Source organism: Mya arenaria, chromosome 14 (assembly GCF_026914265.1).
Source record: "Mya arenaria isolate MELC-2E11 chromosome 14, ASM2691426v1".
In the NCBI taxonomy this organism is placed as follows: Eukaryota; Metazoa; Mollusca; class Bivalvia; order Myida; family Myidae; genus Mya; species Mya arenaria.
Genome location: NC_069135.1, coordinates 44,734,110 through 44,759,245, shown reverse-complemented (window position 1 = coordinate 44,759,245; position 25,136 = coordinate 44,734,110). Strand labels below are relative to the sequence as shown.

Below are 25,136 nucleotides of genomic sequence, written 5' to 3'. Positions count from 1 at the left end.
TGAACCCTACCTACTATAGTAAAGGCCATGTCAGAGTTGTTTCCATTTCTTAATAAAATAAATCTTCAAAATTACACACCATATTATGGTTACATGTATCAATATATAACTGAGCAACATATGATTAAGTTACGTTCATAATGAAACAAATTACATATAAATAATTCTTGATACTAGTACTCACTTTGCCACATGGTTAATGCAAGGTGCGAAGTTGGTTGGTCCGTACAGCTGGACACTTTTGATGGCATTGTTGTACGCACCCAAAACTCCCTGTATACCGTTACAGTACGGGTTTTGAGGGGTGAAGTTCTGGAAAGCAACACAAGTTATTTGTAGTCATTAGATTTTTTACATTTCAGTCCAATTATTTTTATTGATTGACCCTAGCCGAGAGATATTTTCTGATTTAATTTTAACATTAAACTAAGTTTAATGTATTCAATAATTTTGTAATTTATTATAAACCTTGTTGGCTTTATCTTAATCTAATTGCCTAATTGTCTTAGCAGATCTCTGATCTGAATATCCTGCTGTGCAGGTTGGGAGGTTTTATTATAGAAATGAACCCTAAATTGCCCTGAACCAATAAACAAATCCACAGGAAATTGTCCCCTACTGTGACATCAGTGCAATTAGCAGGAGATGCACAGCAGGGGAAAGTCATGCCAAACATTCCTTAAACAAGGCCTTTAATGGCGAAAAATATGCAACAGTGTGTTTTAACTAATAAAAAAGGTTGTCCATTGATGTAGAAAATTACAGTAACAGAAAAATGTGTATCATGGGCAAGAATAAATGTAATCTTTAATAACCAAAATTGCAAAATTTAACCAGATATTGTCCGAGGTCCTTACTATAATGTTGGGTCAAGGGTGGATCTGTTGAGGGGCATCACAAAGTTAAACAATGAAATGTTTTATTCACACTTATATTGGTTGGGTATAAAAGACTGGCAGGACCGGATCAAATCCGGACCAACTGAAATCTCCTAACTGTTACGGAAATCGCTCGGAAGTTTACCTAATTTCCGGACCAAATTAAAAAAACGCATTGCTATGTTTGCAGACAGACAGACATTCTTACAGACGCACAGACAGCCGCACAGACAGACATACATACAGACAGACAGACATTCATACGGACACACATACAGACGCACAGACATACATACAGACGCTCATACAGGCGCACAGACAGACATAATAAAATATAATTTCAATAAATAAAATATCTATAAAACATAGCAATGCATATTTTAATTTTGTCCTGTCCGGCCAGTCTTTTATACGAACACAAAATTAGGAAAATTCCGAACAAATTCCGTAACAGTTCGGAGATTTCCATTGGTCCAGATTTGGTCCGGTCCGGCCAGTCTTTTATACCCAACCCTTATATTGTAGAGCATAAGGAAAATTTAAACAACTTTAATTGAGAGAAAATACTGACAGTCAAGTGTAGCAATCTCTTACCAATGCAAATTCATGTTGTACACTCATATCTGGAAATCTGGCCCCAAATCCTAATGCTGGAAATAGCTTGTCCCTGAAATAGTATATCACAGATTATTTTAATTATAAAATTACTTTTGAATAAAAAACAAAACATATTCAAAACTTCAAAGTCCAAACTTACTTAATTTTTAATACAACTAATTAAATATCTTAGATTGCACTTGTTTATTTGGTATTTTTTGATTTTGAGTTTGATTTTCATTTGCAAAAGATTTTTAATTCTCATTGGTAATTGGTCTAGTTTTGACAAGGTTTATTGTAGAATCTTGTCTTTTCAGTTATAAATTTGCACACAAACGGTATTGCAGGCTTTTATAGCACCACCACTTTTTTCTTCAAGAACAGATGACCTAAAAAAATGACTTAAACCAAATTTAATTCAAATCTTACGTATCGTAGTCCTGTATAATGTCTCCTACGGCTTGTATGGCCATTTGGTACTGGTTGGGCTGTCCATATGGGTTAATGTAGTGTAATGAGTTGGGCTGGATTGGGTTGCCATTGGATGCTGTGAAGTCTACTGCCACTGTGAACGCCATCTCTGTCCTGAGTAACATACAACGTAATACATACTTTAATTTGAACGAGTAGTATAGCACTCCTTATTCTTCGAATAGTCGAGCTAATAATACATATATAACGAATAGCACTTTTTTTCTTTTTCTTGAGTTTAATATAACATATTCAGATGTCATACATGTATTGACTAAACAAGAACACTGCTGAGCAATTCCTCACACTCTTGTTGTTTTTTCAGTCAAAGAAGGGACATAACTCTAAGTGTTTCCAGCCAGAGTTATGGGCCTTGTTATATATGCACATACTGTATCTGGGCAAGGTTAAAGGTTTGCAAGCCTGACAACACAGACAATAACTTCCTCTTTTTCTTTGAAAAACCAGATGAGCTTATAAAATCAATGATAATTTAGGTTGAGTTTATATCAAGCCTTCGTGACAGTTCAATCTTACTGCAAAATAAAATATGTCAATCTATTTGATATTAAGTGAATAACTGTTTCTTTTAAACCACTTTTAGTCTCTTTATTTGATGGACAAACTAAACTTTCAATTATTGTCTTATGACAGTTCAATATCTGTCAATTTATATTCAATTAAGAAAGAAATTGTTTCTTTTCATCCATTTTTGAAAATTTGTACGAGTCATAGATTTCCTTAGTTGAATTTTTCAAAAAAAAGTACCATTTCATATCTTTGAAAATGAAGGATACTAAGTGCAATACATTTTCTTTCTGAGATTTCAATTTAAATAGTTTGCGAGAAGAAAAATCACACTTACACTCATCAGAACAGAATTCATCGGATATAAGAATTCATTAATATAATTCATAATTGATATACAACTCTTACCCAGATTGAATGTAATCGAGGAATGAATATTCTTGCTCCACTCGACATGTAAGAAGAGAAACCTGGAAAATAATTTCATAATCTGGAAAAACTATAATATGCATGTTAAATACTTTAAAAAAAACTGTACGAAAATATGGCCTTAAAATTATCATCATAATAAATATATATGTATGAGTTATCCAAAAAGCCAATGATGTCTTGAAGGTCGAAGAATCACACAGTTTTGTTTATATACTGTGAAATCATTAATGTTCGTGGGGCATTAATGTTCGTGGTTTTCGTGGGTTGGGTGACCCACGAATTCAAGATTCCACGAAATATAGACCCTTTATTCACCTTTTCAATTGCCATTTGATGTACATACTCTAGTTTATTAGTTACAGAGGCCGAGGTATACAGCGTAAATATCCGTCTCACTGTATATATTACTATCATCGTTTTGTTAATATACTATATCTGCCTTTAACAAATAATAAACCAAATCATTTTAATGTGTTTTATGAACCAAATGACAGAAGCACGTTCCTAAACATGTGCTGTTCATGAAAATCTCCAGGTTTACACGATGTGAGTGATGAGTGTCGGTTCTCGATTTTTATTCTTGAATGAAAAAATTAATCGATTACATTGGAGGTTCTGAGCACCCCATGTGACAATGTACAAAACAACGCGTTCAATACATTTATTAAACAAAAACGTGTGAATAAATATTGAAATGATGATATTAAATTAGATGATAATCAAAGTGATTGAATTTGCAAACATCAGCTATCTTTTGGGATTGTTTACTCAAATATACGGACCTTCTCTGTGTTTTCAGTTTGCAAAATTCTTAATTGGCATTCAATGGCTTCGCCTATCTGTATTTATGAGGGAACATCTTTTTTTATGACCTTAATTTCCAATTAAATTGATAATTGACATGGGTATATGCACTAATTGGCATGTCGTACCACTTTAGCGAGTGTCATAAACCGATTGACGTAGAAGACGGAAATCACGGGCCAGCGCGTGGAGATAATGCAGACGATCTAAGACGATCGCAGTTTTGATTTTTTTTTCAAAAATGAAAAACCACGAATTCAAGTACCCACGAAATTGTAATTTTTCACCAAACCACGAAATTTCATGCCAACGAATATAAATGATTTCACAGTATACATTGTTTTATAAACATAGTATTTCCTGTTTATAGTTTAAATTTTATTAGCTTCTAGAAACTCATACATTTGAGCATGGCCAGTCAGAACTCCTTGGCCATTTTCCATGGAAAAAAACTTCAGTATCAATTAATTGTAGTATTGAGTGTTACTCAGTCTAAATTGATTGCCATTGAAGTTTATTATTGTATAAATAATTATGACTCCCAAATTGAAATCACTACGCGATCTACTGGCAGCATAGGTAAAAGTTAAGATTTCTGACATTGTAAATCGTCCATAGACATCCGAGGTTGTTTTTGACGGAAAATGTCTGAAGATTTCGGAATAGAAAATGGCATGGCTTTTATGAACAGTTTTTTTTTTTTTATAGCTCTCAAAGACCTCTTGCACCTTGCATCAATGTTTGGCCCCACAAGAGGGAGGAGATGGCAGCCTTCTAGAGGATTTAAATGTAAAAGGAAGTTTTAACATATTGTACTTACCACTCCTGAGTTTTTATATTTGTGTTTCTTCTTAGCTTTTTTCTGTGGGTTTACGATCTGAAATGTTTCAACACTTTTTGTTAGTTTATCTGCCAGGCAGACACATTCATAATGATTGCACACAACACATCATCTATATGTGCCAAACATGAGTGCCAATTTAACTTAAAATCCCTCTCGATATGTGCATATCGACCAACTATACTCCATGTGCATATCGACCAACTATATCATGCATATCAACCAACTATACTCTATGTGCATATACGCAGCATTCCATTATGATAAACCTGAAGTGTGACCTTGACCTTTGAGGAAGGGCCATCCTTATGTATTTAACACATGTGCCAAGTAATTTTAAATCCCTCCTAGCATGACAAAGTTACAGACTGGACACAAAAAAACAGTTGGGACAGATGGTGTGATATTAATTTGCCCTCCAAATTCAATTGCTGCTATTGGGAGAGAAAAAAATAATAAACTTTCTTATTTCTCAAGTAAAACATGTACATAGTATTCATGTTATGATGTATACTCATATACATGTATGTAAATATAAATGGACTAAATATACATGAGCATAAACATACATGTACTATATAAATATATACGAATATGCATGTACTGAAAACATTACATTTGATTGCATTGCACACACAAATGTGGACAGACAGACACAAAATAGCAAAGGTAGCAAACATTCCCATAAACTTTGACCTTTTGACCCCTCAATAAAAAGGGGTCATCAACCATAACCAGTGAACAGACTTACTTTGAAACACTTCATCAAGACATTATTGATCAAAAACAAAAGCGTCTGTAATATTTATAGTAAAGGGTACCATGACCTTGATCATTGACCCTAAAATCAATAAGTCAAATGTAATTGATCAGAAATGAAAGGTGTGAAGATGCTGATGAAGATGCTGATGAAGATGTTGGTAAACATGCTCGAAAGCAATCCCTTGAGTTTGCCATGACTTTGAATGTGATCAAAGTTTAGTTTTTGAGGCTCAAACACATTTAGCTTTTATAAGAAAATAGTAGGAGACAGTAGGAAACATAAGAAATTAGAAAAATAAGTAATTTTGTACCCTGGATAAAGAACATTTGGCAAAATTTTTGGATAAAGAACATTTAGCAAAGATTTTCTATCTTAACAAATATAATTTTATCTCATATACCTATTTCATCAAACTTTTGATGAAGCAGAGCCCTAAACGAATATTTCCATTTGTTGAAAGTTTATACGGTAGCCATCAGGTCATCTCGGGTCAGAAATGTTTCAAGTCACTTGTATATATGATGCTTCAAACTCAAGAGGCAATTGGTGAAAAAATTAAGGTATGAGATAAAAACTGATTGAAAAATCAGCATGTTTTACCAAAAAGTATGAAAAGTTTGAATTTTAACAAGTAAGAAAGAAACTTAAGAGTGCTGGGGAACCTGCAGTTGATCTACAAAAACACACAATTTTTTAAATAAAAGTTTGCAATTATAACAATACATGTATGTAGTATATTGCTTTCTGTGATAGTACCTCATATGCGTTGGTAGGCCCTGGTCCTCTAGTCAGCTCACGGAGATTGGTGGAAAACTCACCAATAAGGTCTGGGCTAAAAACAGAGCATTTTGTTTTAAAGAATTCATGTATTCCCTGACATTTCATTACTAATAGACTAGAATTGAATGTGTCACCTGTCAGGAGTAGCCTTAAATTTTCTAATAAATATAACCTTAACCTTTCATCTATTGACCCAAAATTTAATAGGGTTATCTACTGACCATGACCAATGTGCATACCAAGTTTGAAGACTCTATACTAAGTTGTTCAAATGTTATTGATCAGAAATGCCCATATTTTCCTAGAAAAGGTCACGATCACCATGACCTTTAACTTATTGGTTCCTAAGTCAATAGGTACATGTAGTCATCTACTGACCATGACTAACGGCTATACCAAGTATGAAGACAGTACCGTATTATATCATGTATAGGACGCTAGCATAGATAGGACGCAGGCAAAAAAATAGTTGAAAAAAAAAACAACGGGTAAAACCTTAATATATAAGATAGGACGCAGCGGAAAAATGTCAAAATCGGAGCCGAAAAATTGAGGTTGGTAAAGTATTTATAACATATATTGAAGTAAAAAAAAAATGCATATAAGGCAACTGTCTTGTGTATTTCTATAATTATCGTCGTATTTCGGTAATTTAACATTTCGGTAATTTAGTGTACACAACAATGATATAAGTCTTGACATTTTGAGAACATTCACGCATATTATAAGACTTATACAAATGCTGTAATAGCACGCCTTCTGACTGACAGTCAACCGTTGCCACCGTTGCAATAGTTCCGACATGCCTTCTGAATGAAAGTCAACCGTTGCAACCGTTGCAATAGTTCCGACATGCCTGCTGACTGACAGTCAACCGTTGCAATAGTTACGACATGCCTTCTGAATGACAGTCAACCGTTGCAACCGTTGCAGAACTGTGTATCGTCAAAACTGATGATTGTTTTGATAAAGCTTGTCGCTGTGCGGAATAAAGCATGTCAGGCATAATTAATGCGTGTCGGTAATTATCCTTGCCAGCGGAAGGCACGACGGGTAAAGTGCGAACAAACAACCATACAGTATTACCATCGCAATAGTTCGTTCTATTGATGTTTTTCTAATGACAGACAGTGGGTGTTTTTCACACCTTCCTACATTTGAAAAGATTTGATAGTGACAATAATGCTACTTTGCGTTATGCACATTCCTCTATTATTTTTTTAAAACAGTAACATACAAAATGTTTTGTAAATTATTGATATCGAAACGTTAAAATCGTGAACAACGTTTAATTGATATTTATCTCATATCCCGATTTTCCGTTGCCGTTATAACTCAATCCAGTTAAAGTGCTGACTCACATCAAGTTTTTGTGAGTAGCGTCCCTTTTGTAAAAAAGTAAACGCTCATGTCTGTTTTCAATTTATTTCTCAATAAATCATTTTAAAGTAAACATTCAATATATTTCTGCGTGTGTTAACTTGTGTTATTTTACCTAAATCAGTTGCTCTCTTCGGTGGACACAGTGTTGGTACTTACCATTACCGCGTTCGTCTCCGGTCCGACATTTTGGGCCTGAAATGGACTTGCGAAAAACTGATAAAATCCTAATAGCATAGAAAGGCCTCAGGCAATTTTTTAGACGATAATCTGGGGTAAAAAAGCGCGTCCTATGCATAGTATAATACGGTACCTTATGTTTTAACTGACCTAAAAATTATCAATAATTGAAAAGTCCCGCTTAAGTACTTGAATCAATGAAAAAAGATGTAGAGAGAAAAAACGAAATTCAAGACATTAGACTCCAGGAAATCATCGTACTAAACTTTTCATACCATCATTCCATTCCATGCACTTACTTTCCATTACTGTTCCAATCCCAACACTTGACAAGTATGCTCCTGAAAACACAGTGGCATTTGTATTTAGTATGAGTAATAAGATGGCATCTCTGACAGTTTGAGTCATATGATGGCATTTTATCTTAGTATGAGCCATATGATGGCATTTATATCTTAGTATGAGCAATATGATGGCATTTGTATCACACCATATGATAACATATGTATCTTAGTACAAGCCATATGATGGCAGTTTATCTTAGTAAGAGCCGTATGATGGCATTTATTATGATGGCATTTTATCTAAGTATGAGCCATATGATGGCATTTTATCTAAGTATGAGCTATATGATGGCATTCATCTAAGTATGAGCCATATAATTGCATTTTATCTAAGTATGAGCCATATGATGGCATTTATTATGATGGCAGTTTATCTTAGTAAGAGCCGTATGATGGCATTTATTATGATGGCATTTTATCTAAGTATGAGCCATATGATGGCATTTTATCTAAGTATGAGCCATATGATGGCATTCATCTAAGTATGAGCCATATAATTGCATTTTATATAAGTATGAGCCATATGATGGCATTTATTATGATGGCATTTATCTAAGTATGAGCCATATAATTGCATTTTATATAAGTATGAGCCATATGATGGCATTTATTATGATGGCATTTATCTAAGTATGAGCCATATAATTGCATTTTATATAAGTATGAGCCATATAATGGCATTTGTATCTCACCATATCTTCAATCAATTTTTCAGCACGGAGGTTAAAAGAATATATATATATGTAAAAATCTTACCTATCATAGTCTCCGTTACACAGGGCTCTGGCGGTGGCCCGGAAAGGGGCCCACGTTGGGTTAAGTGTGTTTTTGATCACTTCTGTCCTGTGTACTACGGTAAAGCTGAAAATGTGAACTTTTTTTGTTAGATCAGCACAATGAATATTTCGATAAGTCTCTGTTATATAATGCCTTGCAGAGGTCCAGCAAGATTTATAATAAAAATTTGAAACGAATGCCTGTATTTGTTTGTATAATTACAATTCACATGGCTTGATAGTCTCTGAATACTGCTGCATTAGTAGATAAAACTGACTGGAAAGCATTTGGTTATAAGGGAATAACAATTCATGTGATAATGATGAATATACTTGCAATAATATATCTAGGGCATAGAGCAATCTTTTATAGATCATTCTATTGTTAAGAATATCAAGCAAAAGCAGTAATATTTTGGTCCTGAGCTAGCAGGAGGCTTTTTCAGACGACCATTTCCCTACTGCTATATTTCAGATTCATTAAGATGCATGAAATCTCTCAATTTTGGGGGCCTTCGACCGATGTAGACTAGCTGTAGAGCAAATCCACTGAATTATTACTAACTACAAACTGTTTTATAACTTAATAATCAATACCTGTTGTCTTCATTAGCACGCTGAAACTCCAAGTAGGGGTCTGATTTGCCGAAAAAGTCTTTCTTGTCTAGCTGGCTGCCTTTCATTTGCAGATGGATCACTTCCTTCAAGAAGAAAATTGTGACTTTTTAAGACATATGTCTCCTTAACAAGCAAAGCATATGCAACAACACAGCTTTGAATGTTTAAATGAAAACAGGGGGCATATGTCATTGCAGGATATTAGTCATGATTTCAAAAATCTTAAATCTGAAGTAACTATTTTTTACTTATTTCATGGTTTTGTTTTTCCTGTGCGCCAGCTTAAATTCTTTGAGCGTCTAGGATAATTAATAGATGTTTCGTTTCCCTTTATTTGAGTTTTAGAGACTGTTATTGTACTGTAACAAAATTCTGATGTTATTTAGAAATAAATTAGTCTAGACATTTTTCTACCTGAATTATACATTGCATACAATTAATAATACTGAACTTATTTAATGTTATACTTGCTTTTATTGCTATGTTTTACCATGTTCCATGCATTTTTTATCTGATTGTCATTGATAACTTTTGTATTATTATCGTCTGCTTCTAGGTATTTATCGGAGGTCCCTAATTAAGAGATCATGTGACACTGTAGGTGTAGCCTTATCGCTATCAGCATGGTGTCAATTGTTATAGGCCCTAGCACTTCCATGTATAAAATGTTACAACATTTTGGCGCGTAAATTAACGCACACAATTCTGTCGTTGTCTGCACTTACACTGCATTATACCTGTTTTGGCAGTATGATTAATTTATCAGCTGCTCTTCAAAAAGCGAGTTTAAAAGATTTCATAAGCCAGACATAATGTTCCTTCTGTTTGCTTTATATAAACACCGACATTTGGCAATACCCTAAACCATAATAACCATGACTTATTTTCCGAAATTTTAAAAATAGTAACAACCATCAAGTGTTTGTCTTCATCGTATCTTTCATTGTTTTTGACTGAAAATGTAAGGAATTTAGAAATTCTGCCACTTGGACCCAAATCTACCTAGCTGACATTGGCAGAGGTGCACATGTCTGACGTTTAAAACACACCATAGAGTGCGAAAATGGTTTTTCCCTTTCTAAATAAAGACATTCTACTGACTGGTTTAAACATTGATCGAAAGGCTATACGAAATGCGCGCAAAATTTGGTTAACAGTCCGCGTTGTCCAGAACTGTTCCGCCATCTTCGGCAAGCTTTACAATGAGTGTTTAACGGTGATAATCGGCTTCTTGACATCACGTTTTCACAAGTTTAAGCGTAATAAAGATTTTATGCTCACTGATGTGATATTTACTTTTTTCTAGTAGTCCGACGGACTATTGACTTAAAATGTCTTGTAGTCCGACCAAAAATCTGGTAGTCTTGGACTACCGGACTACCGTTAGTGTCGAACCCTGATAAATAGTTTAGGGGGTTGTGAAACACTAGAAATCAGTGTTATTTTTGTGTTCAAATAGTTCAATTCAGTTCAATATATAGAATTGATATAAAATTTATTAGGTAGTCTATATCCTTTATGAAATAGGACCAAGGTGCACAACTACCATGCTGGAAAATATACCAAAAGGTTTTGGAAGTCCAAGCCCAATACTTTTGGAGATATGAACATCAATTATTTACTACGTCTGGAGCTGTAACCATTGTTGTTTCATGCTCAACCATATATAACTTTAAGAAATGCGATGGGTCTAGTCCAAATATTTATAGAGGTAATACTGCAACACAAAATTATAATATGATCTATTTTGCACTTATTAAAGACCATGACCTGTAAACTGCTCTCATGATGATCCAACGACCTTGAAGGATCTTTTTGTCTTCATTTTCTCAACAGAAGCAGGCAACTATTGTACAGAAAGTGTGTAACTATCTCCGATATACACTCAAAATAGTAAAAAATAAGTGTTATGTGGCAAATTTCTAATGGTGTCATTTTATTTTGCACCTAAAGTAATCTTAATCAATGAATTATCTTAAGTTTATTAAGACCTGAAATATCGACTATTAAACTAATATTATAGTTTACAGTGATGAAACTTTATGTATTTAGCTGCACATAGGATATTTGACACTGCAAAACAATTTCAAATTCAGCTCTGATGTATATTTAAATGTATACTACTATTGTATCCAGTATAAACTTAACGATGCATGTGGTTTAAGGTTTGTATTCACTGTCATGAATGTTCTGTTTAAGCTGTCTTGACAACGTGAGCCAACAAAAAATTTGGTAAAAGGAGCAGAGTCAATTTCACTTCCATTTTCCAAATATTCACATATTTGATTTTATAAGGATAAAAACCTTGATAGTTCACAACTGACTTTGAATCATTTTATAAAATAGCCAGTTGCTGAATTTTAATCATGGATAGAAAGAAAAAAATAACTTATATGTAAAAAGATCCATTAAGAGATAAAACATGTGATTTCAAAAGGAAACTATGGCGTTTAATTTTGACTTATGTGTTCAACAAGCCTCTGACCTTATTCATGACTTTACCTGCTCTCCATGTAAAGATGACGGATTAAATAATGAGGCACAGTTCTTCTGTGATGAATGCAAGAAATATTACTGCAACAACTGTGAGCAACTACACAAGAAACTGCACAGGACACATTCAATGTTTGGAAGACAAGATGTGAGCAAGTGGATGGGGTATGCAGGACTGAGCCCCATAGAGATATGTGACAAACATGGTGACAAGAAGCTTGAACTGCTCTGTGAGGACCATGATGAGCTGTGTTGCCACATTTGTGTCCCTCTTAATCACAGGTTAGTCATTCATTATAAAAAACGTAACCTATCCTTTTCCTTGTAATATGATATAAAATGCAGATCTTGGGCCATTCGGTCACCAATATGTTTGTTAACATCTTTGATATCTATTCATGGTTTCAATTGTCGCAGTATCGTCTGTTGGCTTATCCATGCTGTTTCAAAGAATTGCTTAGTCATCTTTTGAATACATCTACATATTGTAAAACTGACCTATTCACGTTTCAAACTAAATCAAACTTTTGATTTGGTTATTGAAGATTATTTTTTTATTTTTTTATTTTTAATTTAAAATAAAGCATCTTAGTTCCATGTCAATAACCTAAAATCTGATTTTTATCCTTGCGTGATATTCAAATAAAAGTTAAGTGTATATTCTAACTTAATCAAGGGACATAATTTCTGCAAGCGTTTGAACAGAGTGTTGTGACTTCACGGGAGCAGTCTGATATGTACAAATGACATGTAGAATTTGATAAATATTCAAAAACATCTGATATGTAGTCATATGCATTGCAAGACTGGGTGGAATACTACAAACTGAACTCTTATTTACCTCTCATGTCTATAAAATCAAATTAGTTTTTTTTTAAATCTCAGATTTTGATTTTTTATCATTGAAACAAGCATTTTGTTCACATATTACATGGTTTTTGTTGATGTTCAACACTTACAAGTCCCTTTAATGTCACTTATTTTTTATTTTTTTATCCGTCTGAATATGTGTTAAAAAAATCAACGCTAACATCTTTCAGAATGTGTCAAAGTATCAAACACATTCCAGACCTGGCTAAAGGTCTAAAGAAACAAACTGACTTCAAGAAACTGCCTGCCAATGTTGATACGATCACTACCAGACTTCAAGGCATCACCAAGAAAAGGACTCACAACAAACAGTCCCTGAAAGACTGTGGGAAGAAAATGCTAGCCGAAATCAAATCACTGAGAAAGAAGGTGAATGAGAAGTTTGATAAAATAGAAAAAAAGACCAAAGACATATTGCATGACCTGCTCCATGAGACAGATGAATTCCTGCAGGAGAACATTGACAAGTGCACTCAGCTCATTGACAAACTAAGCACTTACTTAAAAACAATCCAATCCCAGCAAGATGACAACACTTCTTACATTGCGTATAAGAAATGCACGGACAAGATGAGGGAAGCGGAGAGCCTGCTACAGGAACTGTCAATCAAGCCGGACACATCCCTTACATTCCAGGCTGATCCCAGGATTGAACAATTCCTCTCTGGACTGAACATACTTGGAGAAATCACCGGAGTACCGGGCAAAGGTAAACACTTAGGCATAGGTATTATTTTTAAGATCAAGAACTGCTCACAGTACACAGTTCACATGCAATATGATGAACATGAAAGCTTTATAACTGGAATATGTGAGATACCAGGAGGAGAGATCCTCATCACAGATCACCAAAACCACAACGTCAAGCTGCTAGACTCCCAGTACCAGGTGACAGCCACATGTGAACTCCCTGATAGACCACAACATATCTGTCATATTGCAGGAAATGAAGCTGCTGTAACTCTCACCAATAAAGGTGTGCATTTCATCAAAGTAACAGGTAGAGCACTGAGTGTAACAAGGAGGCTAACATTTCCACATTCTTGTCTCGGCATTTCTCACCACAATGGTACCCTCTATATAGGATCGAGGACAGCGATTTACCAGTACACAATGTCAGGCCGGCTAGTAAAAATGATCTACGAAGACAATACTTCCAACTTAACAGTGAATAGATTCACAGTAAGCAGGGATGGCACCAACATCTACATACCAGCTACACACACAAACAAATTCATCACCATTGACACAAGTGGGAATATTCTGTCAACTCTTCAGGACCCGGACTTTGATCTGCCTACTTCAGTGTGTGTAAGTGATGGAGGACATGTGTTTGTCTGCTCACAAATGTCCCAGAAAGTGACTCAGGTGGACAAGGAGGGTAAATACAAGCTGGCCACACTGGTCACAGAGGAAGATGAATTTAGCATGCCTTTAGCAGTATGGTTCAAAGGACATACGCAAAGTCTTATTGTTGGACGATATGAAGACAATCAGATTTCAGTGTTTGAGCTTGAATAACTTCAACAAATAGACAAGCTAAATGGCAAGACAACCAGAAAACCAAAGATTTGAACACAATTCGTATATCTAAAGGAACAGTAGATTAAGTCATGCAACATTCAACATCCTGTCAGTCTTAAATATTTAACTCGAGCATGGTTTTAAATTGATGTGTCTACAAACTATACACCAAAACAAAAAATCTAACGGTGAACCAGAGATTTTAACAAAATGTGCATATTTTATAGGAAAAGAGGAATAAGTTATGCATTATTTGAAATCTAATTGGTCTAAGAAGTTTACATTATAGAAATTCTTTAAAGATCATCATGATGAGGTACAAAATACACCAAACAAAGCTCCGAAAGTAGCATACACAAATATAATGCTCAGTCAGATTATTTTTTTTATTTCTGAAGGTAAATAATAACCTCATCACATGATAGGTACAGTCTACCAATCAAACTGACAATTGTACATAGTTTTAAAACTTTTAAATGGCAAGGTTGCATCCATTTTATTGTAAACAAAGCCAATTTGCCTACTTTAGACCTACTTGTACAAACATATTTAGAACCATAACATTGTTTGATGGCCACTTTAAATTCTGACTAATATTATATCTTTAAGCAAACAAATGGTTTGTGAAATAACATATGAGAGTTAAATTCATTTTAATTGGTAAAAAAACATTCTTATTTAGAGTTTTTAAGTTTATACAGTGAAATACATTTCAACATTTTATCATTTACGAAATATTGTTAATACTGTATGCCATAAACATTTGGTCATTTATATAATATTATTTATTTATATCATAGGTCATTGCCATCTTTAGATGGGTCATGGTGTATCTGCTTTATGTTGTTGCACTTGGTTACGAAGCTTAAATGTAGCAGGAACAACTAAATACAGTAACCCTCAAAAGAATTTTATTGTGTTTTTTTTCAACCAGGCAAAAATTTTGCAACACCGGATCCTTTTGTAGTGTGGTCAAAGTCTGTGGTATTATATCATACTTTTAACTTTACGTGACAAGTATCATATTAGAATATTGCTGTAAGCTGTATTTACCTTATTTTACATGTATTTGACATATTTTTCACCTATTATAACTGGGAGGAATGTACCTCGTTACATGATATGCTAATGTTTTGCGTTTTACACTGAATAATAAACAGCATGAAATCAAACTGTACAATATACATTATATATTGCAATTTGTAAATATGATATGTTTTTCATAATAGGCAAAATAATAAGTATCAATCAATCTATGTTTTTCTTTGATTATATTAGTTCGTTCTTTTTTACATGTTCATTAACAAATATCTCTACACAACTGTCAACAGTAAACATTGCACTGTGGTAAGATGTAAGCTTTAAAAGTAAGTTTTCAGTTGTCCTATGTTGATTGATAGAGGTTATTCATGGGTTTCTTCCTCTCTAGTTCCTATGCAACGGTATGATACATTAGAAAGCACTTTATAATTTCTTGTGGCAATGTTTGGCTACCTCACAGTACGACATCGCATTGGACTACCTGGAGGAATGTCCTCACTATTGTTTTATTGAATAATAAGAGAGCAATTCCACAATGTGCGTAGGAGAAAATCTTGTAAGGTCAGTAATTTCAGCTCAATACTATGTCGGGGGTTACAAATGAAATTTACTCTTAATTCACAAAATTATTTAGATTATTCTTTGATCTCCACACTGTGTGATTGTTACCAAGCCTTGCGAGGTTCAAAGAATCAAGAACTGTCACAGGAATGAAACAAATTACCTTAATCAATTAATCTATGTCTCACTAAAGAAAATGGTGGTAAAATAGGTTTATGAGATGGGTGGTAGGCGATAAGAATATCAAAAACAAAGCAAATAATCTCGCCTTACCTTACAATTTCCTAGCTCCTCTGCTCGACCTGAAAATAAGGTGAATTTTGTTTTAAATGAAATATAAAATCAATTTAACAAATATTAACTAAAGTACTGAAGCCATGGAATCTGAAGCACAATTAAGCTTCACTTCGCTGATAGGACAATGAACAATTATGCTAACTTTTTGGGTCAGGTGACCCCATGTAAATAGTATTTATCATATTCTTTGAAAAGGTATTGCTTGCTAATTACTCATATGTAAATTCCTAAACTTCATTAAACATAAAGATATTGTAGTTTGTGTTTTTGCTCTTTATTTCAAATGAAATTGGACATAAAACAACCTATTTGCAATGCTTCCACTTCAAAAAATCTTGGTATATGTCATATTTTCTGTATAATTTTTACATTTCCTTTTTCTTTACATAAAACATTTTAAATGATACCAAAATAATAGGGGGTCACGACACATCCAAAGCCCACATATGTGTGGGTCAGGCATTTAAACGTGCAGGCACATTTCTAAGTACTTAAGGATACAGGCACAGATATCTACACTCTGCGTGTGGGAACAAAAATTCTGTCTTATAGTGAAGCTTTAATTTTAAGTCACTTTCTACTAATGCAAGGAGGAAAAATAAAGAAGTTGTTTCAAATTCTAATGTTGTAATAAATCAGAAATATTTAAATCGTTTTTTTTGTACTTACAAATGATTTTTCCACAATTCTTTCCTTGCCCTCTGAAAATCAATTAATACATTGTAGTATGTTAGTTTGCTGTGTTATCATACAAGTACTACATTTAGGAAACCTTCAACAACAGTGTGTGTATACCACGTGATAAATTGCGTCATAAATGCTACATCGGAAGGCAATATTTGATTTGATAAAAAACTTTAAATAAAGATAACTTCACTATTTCTTCACCATTTTAAATGAAACATAGAGCAGTCTACGCCGCTTTCGGAGCCCTACCTTCAGTCTTTTACCAGAATTTGATTGCGAGTTTAGTTTCTTAAAACACTTTGACATACCTTTTCACAATACAGCGGTCTGACGGAGCACTGTCAAAACATTATTTTGGAAACATGTTTGTCGAGTGTCTGAGGAAACTAATGACCTCATAAAATTTCGGATATAAAACAAATGCGGGGCTCTATAAGCAGTATAGACTGCTCTTTGTATCATTTAAAATGGTTTTGTAAATGAAAAGTTATGTTTGATTTAAGTCTTCATTTTAAGCAAATTTTTGCATTCCGACGTAGTATATATGACGTAATTTATCACGTGGTATACACACACTGAACAATGTGTGAGTGATGGAGGACATGTGTTTGTACAGAGAAAGGCCAAGCATTTTTAAAGCTGTTGTTCTGTTAAAATCTGTAAATGCAAGCATGTTTAACAAGAAAAGCCACAATGCCACAGACCAGGTTTTTGATTGACTAAAGTACTTCAGCCTTGCTTTTTTTTATAACACCAAACATGACCATAGGGGCTCTAAAAGCAATCTCATGAAAATCCACCATAAACTCTTCCGACATACAAGTTTGGTCACAATATGTCAACTATAACTTAAGTTTTTCAGTATCAACTGATTTTCTATTTTTAGTAACAGTGACCTTGAACTTGACCCCAGGGGCATCAAATGCAACCCCATTAAAAGTCTCAATAAACTCTGCCTAAATATCAGTTTAAGTCAAGATATATCAATTGTTTTCTATTTTTAGTAACAGTGACCTTAATCTTGACACCAGGGGCCCAAAATGCAACCCCATGAAAGGTCTCCATAATCTCTTCCTATATTATACAAAGTTTTGTCAAGATATGTCAAACCTAACTAAAGTAATTCAGTTTCATAGGTAAGTTTGACGTGGCCCGCTCGCCTGCCAAAACAAGAACATATGTCATTCAACTAACTAGGTGAAAACCTGGTTAATGAAGAAAATCCGTGAAATATAAGGCATAAGTACATTCAAAGTAGGCTTGATTATGAAGCGAGAAAAACATAAACTACAGAGCACCCAATAGAATTCAAAATTAAGAAATTTACATGAGAGGTCTCTGAAAATCTCCGCCTGCTGCTACCACTTCTCCCAGAGTACATTCCATCCGCCCGAGGAAATCCTACAAGCAAGGTAGAAGTAAATGTTATGATGATGGTTTGGTATTTCAGATTTAACTTATTGCATTATTGTGTTCCAATATTCTGTATGAAAGATAGACCTTATCTATTTAGGATTTAATTTTTACAAAATGTATGAAAAATGTTAATTTATTGGCATCTTGCAAGAAAAGCATGATCTTTTTTATTTGTGTGTGATATAACTCAATCCTACAAGCATATGCATTTTTGAATGCAATAAATCTGGAGAAACCCCCAAAGAGACACACATCTATTAAAAAATAAAGCAGTTCTTTAAATCTGTTAATTGTCTTTGTCATCATCTAAAAATGTTTTTCGCTTTTCAAACTTACGGTAGTTCTTCATTTAGATACTTACATGGTCTGATAATTTTGCACTTTTTGAATCAACATCATAACTGAAATATAAAATTTTATCAAAATTTTAACACTGATAAATTTACACAGTATGTTGTAGTATGTTTGTCTGCTTGGTTATTTTATAAATACTACACTGTACAATTATTGAATGTGAGTCATTAAACATGATTCATTGAACCATGGTTGCATTGGCTTGAGCAATTGCTTATCACCCAGGTGTGCTGGGTTCGATCCCTAGCTGGCCCGGCCACAAATGAGATTGGTTGGGGGTCACCAAGGCAGACAAGTGGGACTATATATCTTAAAATATTTCCCATGCAGCTTGTATTTAATGTTTAAAGTACATTAAATCACACTGGTACCATGATAAAATGATAATCATATTCATTAAATCTGTAATATAAAACCCAAAAGAAATAATGCAACATAGTCTGTCAGCAATTTCAATATATTTAGTTATACTGAAAGAATAAAACAAGCTTAAATAAACTTACAGTTCAAATTTGAGTTTCTGGCTTTCCTCGAAGAAATAGTTGATAACAAACTTCTTCACAAAGTCTGGATTAAGGTTGTCTTGTATTGTTTCTGTGCGGCCATACTGGAATATGCATAAAACATTTGGCTAAAATAAGTATATAACATAATGATCGAAGAATAAAGTCAGAGATCAATTTAATAGCATAAAGACACTAACATATGACATATTTAGAATACCTGACCACAATATCACTAAAATGCTTAAATAGATTCTCAATATCAACTAATTTCCCCACATAATACCATAGAAGTATTCAATACCCTGAATGTTAAAGTTTTAACTATTTTTAAAAACTTTTTATCCCATGGAACGTGTTGATAAAAAAATACATATCTTAATATTTCAAAGAAAACTAATTCTAGAGCAAAAATATACTTGAGACATTGATAAAAGAACAAGAGTTTCAATTAATGATGGCACATAAAATAGTGCCACTCAATCCTGGAAAAAAGCCAGATTTTAAAACAATGGTTATGAAATTGTTTGTACAAAGTATTTTTGAAAATGTGAAATAAGGCCCAATTTACGACCTCTTTTTAAGTACAGAAAAAAAATACCTTATACACATAAATCCTAAATATCAATGACAAATGTCATCATTTTTTTCACTTACACTGGTCATCATTTTATATGGCTATATAGGAGTATTTTTTTCTTCATATTTCCAATTACCTCGTAAAACTGCCCCGACTTCACATCTTTTGTGAACATGACACACATTGGATCTGACTTTGAAAATGTGTCTAAATCTCTTAGTCCTCTGAAATATAAATAACAAAAAATACATTTTTATGTCAAATACTTAAAAGACCCATCACAGTATATCTTGTACACAAATAATTACACATTGTTGCAATTGATTAACTTTTTAATTACAATTGCTTTGGCGAATGGACAATTTGGTGAGAGACAGTGACTCGAATTAGTTATTTTTTGCATTCAATTTATCTCCCTGTACTTAAGGAGTAAAAGACTTTTGGTCTTTATCTAATTTTCCCAAACTAGTGACTCATCATGCTTATTAAATTCCAATTATTTGGAAAAAAGCATGATAGGTAAGTCCCAAGTTAGGAAAAATGGGATAAAGTCCAATTAAAAGATAAAGTAATTGATAACTTTTTTTACCTTTTATATATGCAACTTGTATATAAAAATTAAAGTCTAGATCATATAAAAATGTACAGATTCATCAATCAAGCAGTTACAGATAAAGCCTGAAATTCATTTTCCTCCTGAAAAAGTATATATATTGTTCCCCTTCTTAGGAAAAAAAAATACCTTTAGATTTTATTTTTTGGGGGACCATTGACCTCTTTACAAGCAATATAGTGTAATTCATGAATATATTGACAGGATTGTTGAATAAAAGATTTGCAAACAAGTTGAACACTTTATTAATCATTTTAGTATTTTTTTCCTTTTTGCCACCATTCCCTTGAAAGTGGAAAATACACAGATGATATTTTATATTAGGTACAAATTGAAATCAGAACAAATTGACAACTCTGTCAATTGGACAGTTAATTTGTGGTTTAAGTTGGTATTAATTAACAATGTTTTTCTATATTTCATAAAGAATTTCCCAGTATATCTCATTTTGGCAAAAAATACCAGGATTTTAAATATTGGAAAATACCAGGAAATTTATAAGGATTAGTAAATACCTGCCAGGTAAGACTTCCCAGATCAAAGACCATAGCACCAGAATTGGGGAACCTGGTGCATGCCGTGGTCAAACAATAATCCAGCTTTTGTTTTGTTTTGCCCATGGCAAAAAAATAATGCCATTTTCACGAATTTAATAAGTTTTCAACATTAATGCCTTGATTAAAAAAGCTTGACCAATATTCTCACCTGCATTTGACACTAATTTCAACTTGAGTGGCAGGCACTGCCGAGGTTCCTGCTTGAAACTGCGCTGGACGTGCTGACATGTTGAAGCATACGCAGTGTTTGTATTATTTTGTAATATTTTTTTATCTATTTCCGAAATAACGTACCCCGAAATAAACATATCAGTGTTGACAAACGCTTGACACTCAGCTTGTTAACCCAGAATATTGTTTTAGTCAAAACGTCCACGGTCGGAAGGGAGTTTAACTAAAACACGTAAAAACATACATGTGAGATATTAATATTGTCCGGAACTTATATGGCATTAGAATTTTAGTCTCAGATAACTTAGAATAGAATTGCTTTGCATGCTTCAAAGCTTTGATTATTTAACTTAAATCGATGTGCTTATATTTGGGGAAAATATTATCAAGATTATATCAATGAAATATTAATTATACAGTAAATAACGTTTTTGTCTTGTTCGATCAACTTCTTATGCACCAGTCAATTGAAACCACACCCCCAGGTCCGGAGAATAACGGAGACTTTGACTTGCCGTCCAGCCAAGCCCGGGTAAAATCCCCGCCCAGCGGGGACGAACTGCTGTTAATATCCCCGCCAAATGCCCCCGCACCCCAGGGACCCTAGGTAAGGCCCATCCCCCGCTATTTTGGGCGCGAAGACAAAACCATCGCATCCACCCGGCACTGCGGGCTACCTAGAAGGTAAAAACACGGCCCATTTCCCCGCCGCTATTCACGGTATATCCCCGGACATGTCATACATTAAACATGTTTTAATCAGCATGCAATTAATAGCCTTTTACCTGATGCCATTTATATGATTTATAAAAAATAGATAGGCTAATTATTTTTAAATATGTTAGTATGTTCAATCCAACATATGTATGCTATGCATATATTTATATGTATTAGCTAGACAATGAGATAATCCACTCTTAAAGTGTCAACTCTAAATGGCCTGAGCGAGCCAATAAATAAATACATAGGAAATTGGAACCCATTTGTGACACAAATGCAATAAACAAAGGATACACAGCAGGGAACTATACCTGTATCTTGCCAAACATTCCTTAAACTAAGCCTTTTAGATATAGATAGATATTTATGTTCCTCCAATAAATGAAGAGCAAAGAACATCACACTTGAAATGCAAAATACGATACATTGATACTTATATACACACATATTTACACACACAAGCAGTGACACACAGAATATAGTTCAGATGCAAATTATAAGGCGAGGGCTAAACCGAAAGCGAAATTCTAGAATCCACCTTTGCATCACACTTAAGTTATAAATCAATCATTTAACATGTTTTTCATCAATATAATTATGAAAAAAACATCTCAAAATGAAATGTTATCTACACATAAATGCAAACGAACTAACTAGTTATGCAAACTGTAGTGTTGATAAATGCTGGTTAATGGCTTTCTAATTTCGACTTAACAATACTTTACTTGCGCATGGTGCAAATAATTTTTGCACTATATACATCACTTGGTAAATTTGCTGCAAGTGTTAACAATTGTATGCATTGGTTGACCGGGCTTTCCATCCACAATCCAATAAATGTTCTAGTGGGTGTGTAAGCTTATTTATACTCGCACTCGGGCCTTGCCCATTCGGCGAGTGCTCCGTTAAGATTGTTAGTCATTTTAGGTTTTTGGAGCAAAGTGCACAGACAGAAAGTAACCCTGGTTAGAGCTACCCTGGTTCTTTAACGTGCACCAGTGTTTAACACTGTCACACGGGACCCCCATTTAACGTCCCTCCCGGAAGACGATTAGTTTTTTTTAGTGATGCGACGGGGGATCGAACCTGCGACCCCTGGATTGATAGTCGAGTGTGTAACCTCAAGACCACAGATCCGCCACTGTTCTGGTGTTATATTTTGGCATTATATAGTTCCTTGGACCACGCTCAATCTAATCCAACCAATCAGCATTCGCTATTTCAATGCTCCATTTCTCATATACACGTTGTATAATCAGAAGTATATATACAACTCATAAACACGATTTCTTCGAGGCAAAATGGATCACATTTGATGAACAGTTAAGCATGAATTAACTGTATTCATAGGGCAAGAAAAATATTCTGTAATTTAGCGGGCACCTATTTAAAAAGTCTTCCATGGTTTAATAATAATCATTGAATATCTTTTAAAAGCATGGTTTGGTTGTAGGTATCTGTTTCGTCTCAATGAAACCTTAATAATGTAAACAGCGGGTATATAAGATACAGAACAATGAAAAACGATCCATGGCCAGTTGCAAATTGGTTATATTGATCGTGGTGAATTTCGTCTAAAATGTAATATGAGAAGTATAATGGCACATTTATAGTTATCTTAACCCTTACTAAAGCCGTTTACGACAAATCTTTTACCCCCACCAGGTAGGGGTCGGGGCATTGGTGTATGTGTACTGCGGTGTATCTTCCGATGTATAAATACCAAGTAAACTTTATCCCCCAAAGACCCCCCCCCCCCCTCACTCCCACTGCACCAACCACCGTGCCATATTTACGAAAAACACAGACTAGTGCATGATGCTGTTCTCATTTTAGATACTTTTTACTTATCTCTATTAGCAGACAGAAGCGTTGGTAACTATTTAAATGGCGATAATTATACATCAAACAACAGTTACAGGCGCGTAGCCAGGCATACTCTCATACTCCCGGGAGTATTTCGATTTTGAAAAATGAAAATTTCAAATGGCCTAAAAATGATGTAAAACTTGAACCCTAAAGGGGGTACAGGCAACATATTACACAATGAAGACAGTCACAATTCGCATAAAATAAAATTTTCACCACATTTATAAATGTGTTTTTATACTAGCTTTTGTTTTCAGCAATATTTTTTCTTGTTTTTCAATCGAAGGTAAACTACCGGAACAATTACATAGCTGTATAAATCTGAGTTGTCTCCCATACATTATATACATGTCAAGTAAAGTTTATTGAGCGGGTAATTTTAAACCAATATGGCTTCCACAACATCAGCCGGTCCACCGTATCCAGATCTTTTTCGGGAAGATGGCACCTGTGCCTCTTCGAGAGCATATGAAGACAACTTCAAACACACTTTGATGTCGCAACAATGGACGGCCGCTTCTACATTTAAATTTCCAACAAGGTTAGAAATGTTTTATACACCCCCTCCCCCTTCTACACACTTTAAATTCTAAAGTGTAAAATAGTACAGTATTTATTACATCATTACTGCTGTTGTTAATGATGTATATGTTATAATCATTAAATGATTGGTACATATTAGCATTAATTTATACAGTGTTAGTAATAGTTTATACAACTTTATTTCATTCCATCTCAATCAGCAGTACCATCAGCTCAATACAAATAGTACTCAATACACTGATGGCAGCAGCAGAGACCGTGGTGTAAAGGATGCATGGGGGACGTACGAACTTCACGATGTGAGTTCGATCCGAACCGACGTCTTTAATTTTTTATTTTTTAAACTAACCCGAGATACCAAAATCATTAAATGTGACATAAAACTGACAATATGACTCGCGTACATAAATATTTTAATATATTTATATTTTTTGTTTGTGTATACATTCAGGTACGCCCAAGGACGATTTCGTACACTACAAGCAAAGTATTTTGTGGACTTCCCATGGCTGCGATATTCTTTATCGACGGATGGTGTCTATTGCGCCCAATGCCACTTATTTTCCGGCCCTGATTCACGCGTGAAAACCCTTGTTAGCTCGGTTCTCCGTGACTGGAACAATATCGCAAAAATTGTTGCTAATCATGCTAAGTCTGAAGCACATTTGGCGAACTGTGATTCTGCTGATACTTTCTTGTCCGCCATGAATGGCAATCAACCAGACATAATGCGAATACTGTCATCACAATACAACACTCTAGTTAAAAAGAACAGACAGATAATGATAAGCATCACTGAAGCAATTATCTTCTGTGCAAAGCAGAACATTGCACTCAGGGGGCACGATGATGATGGGGGAAACTACAAAGCTTTATTGAGCTTTCAAGCTAAACATGATAGAGTCTTGAAAGATCATCTTACAAATGGAGATCCCCGGTCCATGT

At 34.2% G+C, this 25,136-nt stretch overlaps 2 protein-coding genes across 3 annotated transcripts in view; one reads left to right on the top strand and one right to left on the bottom strand.

Moving 5' to 3' along the window:
• LOC128217514 (copine-8-like) overlaps nucleotides 1-21,211 on the bottom strand; it is a 28,886-nt gene extending 7,675 nt beyond the window's left edge. For both annotated transcript variants that reach the window (XM_052924683.1, XM_052924684.1), the window contains exons 1-16: nucleotides 21,037-21,211; nucleotides 19,855-19,942; nucleotides 19,139-19,242; nucleotides 18,643-18,682; nucleotides 18,193-18,266; nucleotides 16,848-16,879; nucleotides 16,155-16,183; nucleotides 9,372-9,475; nucleotides 8,755-8,859; nucleotides 7,954-7,995; nucleotides 6,071-6,146; nucleotides 4,531-4,587; nucleotides 2,883-2,944; nucleotides 1,905-2,060; nucleotides 1,473-1,545; nucleotides 185-312 (exon numbers count right to left, since the gene is read on the bottom strand). In XM_052924683.1, the coding sequence (XP_052780643.1) occupies nucleotides 185-312; nucleotides 1,473-1,545; nucleotides 1,905-2,060; nucleotides 2,883-2,944; nucleotides 4,531-4,587; nucleotides 6,071-6,146; nucleotides 7,954-7,995; nucleotides 8,755-8,859; nucleotides 9,372-9,475; nucleotides 16,155-16,183; nucleotides 16,848-16,879; nucleotides 18,193-18,266; nucleotides 18,643-18,682; nucleotides 19,139-19,242; nucleotides 19,855-19,942; nucleotides 21,037-21,116 (1,250 nt within the window). In that variant the 5' untranslated portion in view covers nucleotides 21,117-21,211. The remainder of the gene's footprint in view (nucleotides 1-184; nucleotides 313-1,472; nucleotides 1,546-1,904; nucleotides 2,061-2,882; nucleotides 2,945-4,530; nucleotides 4,588-6,070; nucleotides 6,147-7,953; nucleotides 7,996-8,754; nucleotides 8,860-9,371; nucleotides 9,476-16,154; nucleotides 16,184-16,847; nucleotides 16,880-18,192; nucleotides 18,267-18,642; nucleotides 18,683-19,138; nucleotides 19,243-19,854; nucleotides 19,943-21,036) is intronic.
• Nucleotides 11,626-16,186, top strand: LOC128217513 (uncharacterized). Its single transcript, XM_052924681.1, has 2 exons — nucleotides 11,626-12,167; nucleotides 12,926-16,186. Exons 1-2 carry the CDS (start codon nucleotides 11,836-11,838, stop codon nucleotides 14,274-14,276), a joined length of 1,683 nt encoding a protein of 560 aa, XP_052780641.1. The 5' UTR covers nucleotides 11,626-11,835; the 3' UTR covers nucleotides 14,277-16,186.
• Nucleotides 21,212-25,136: the final 3,925 nt, after the last annotated feature.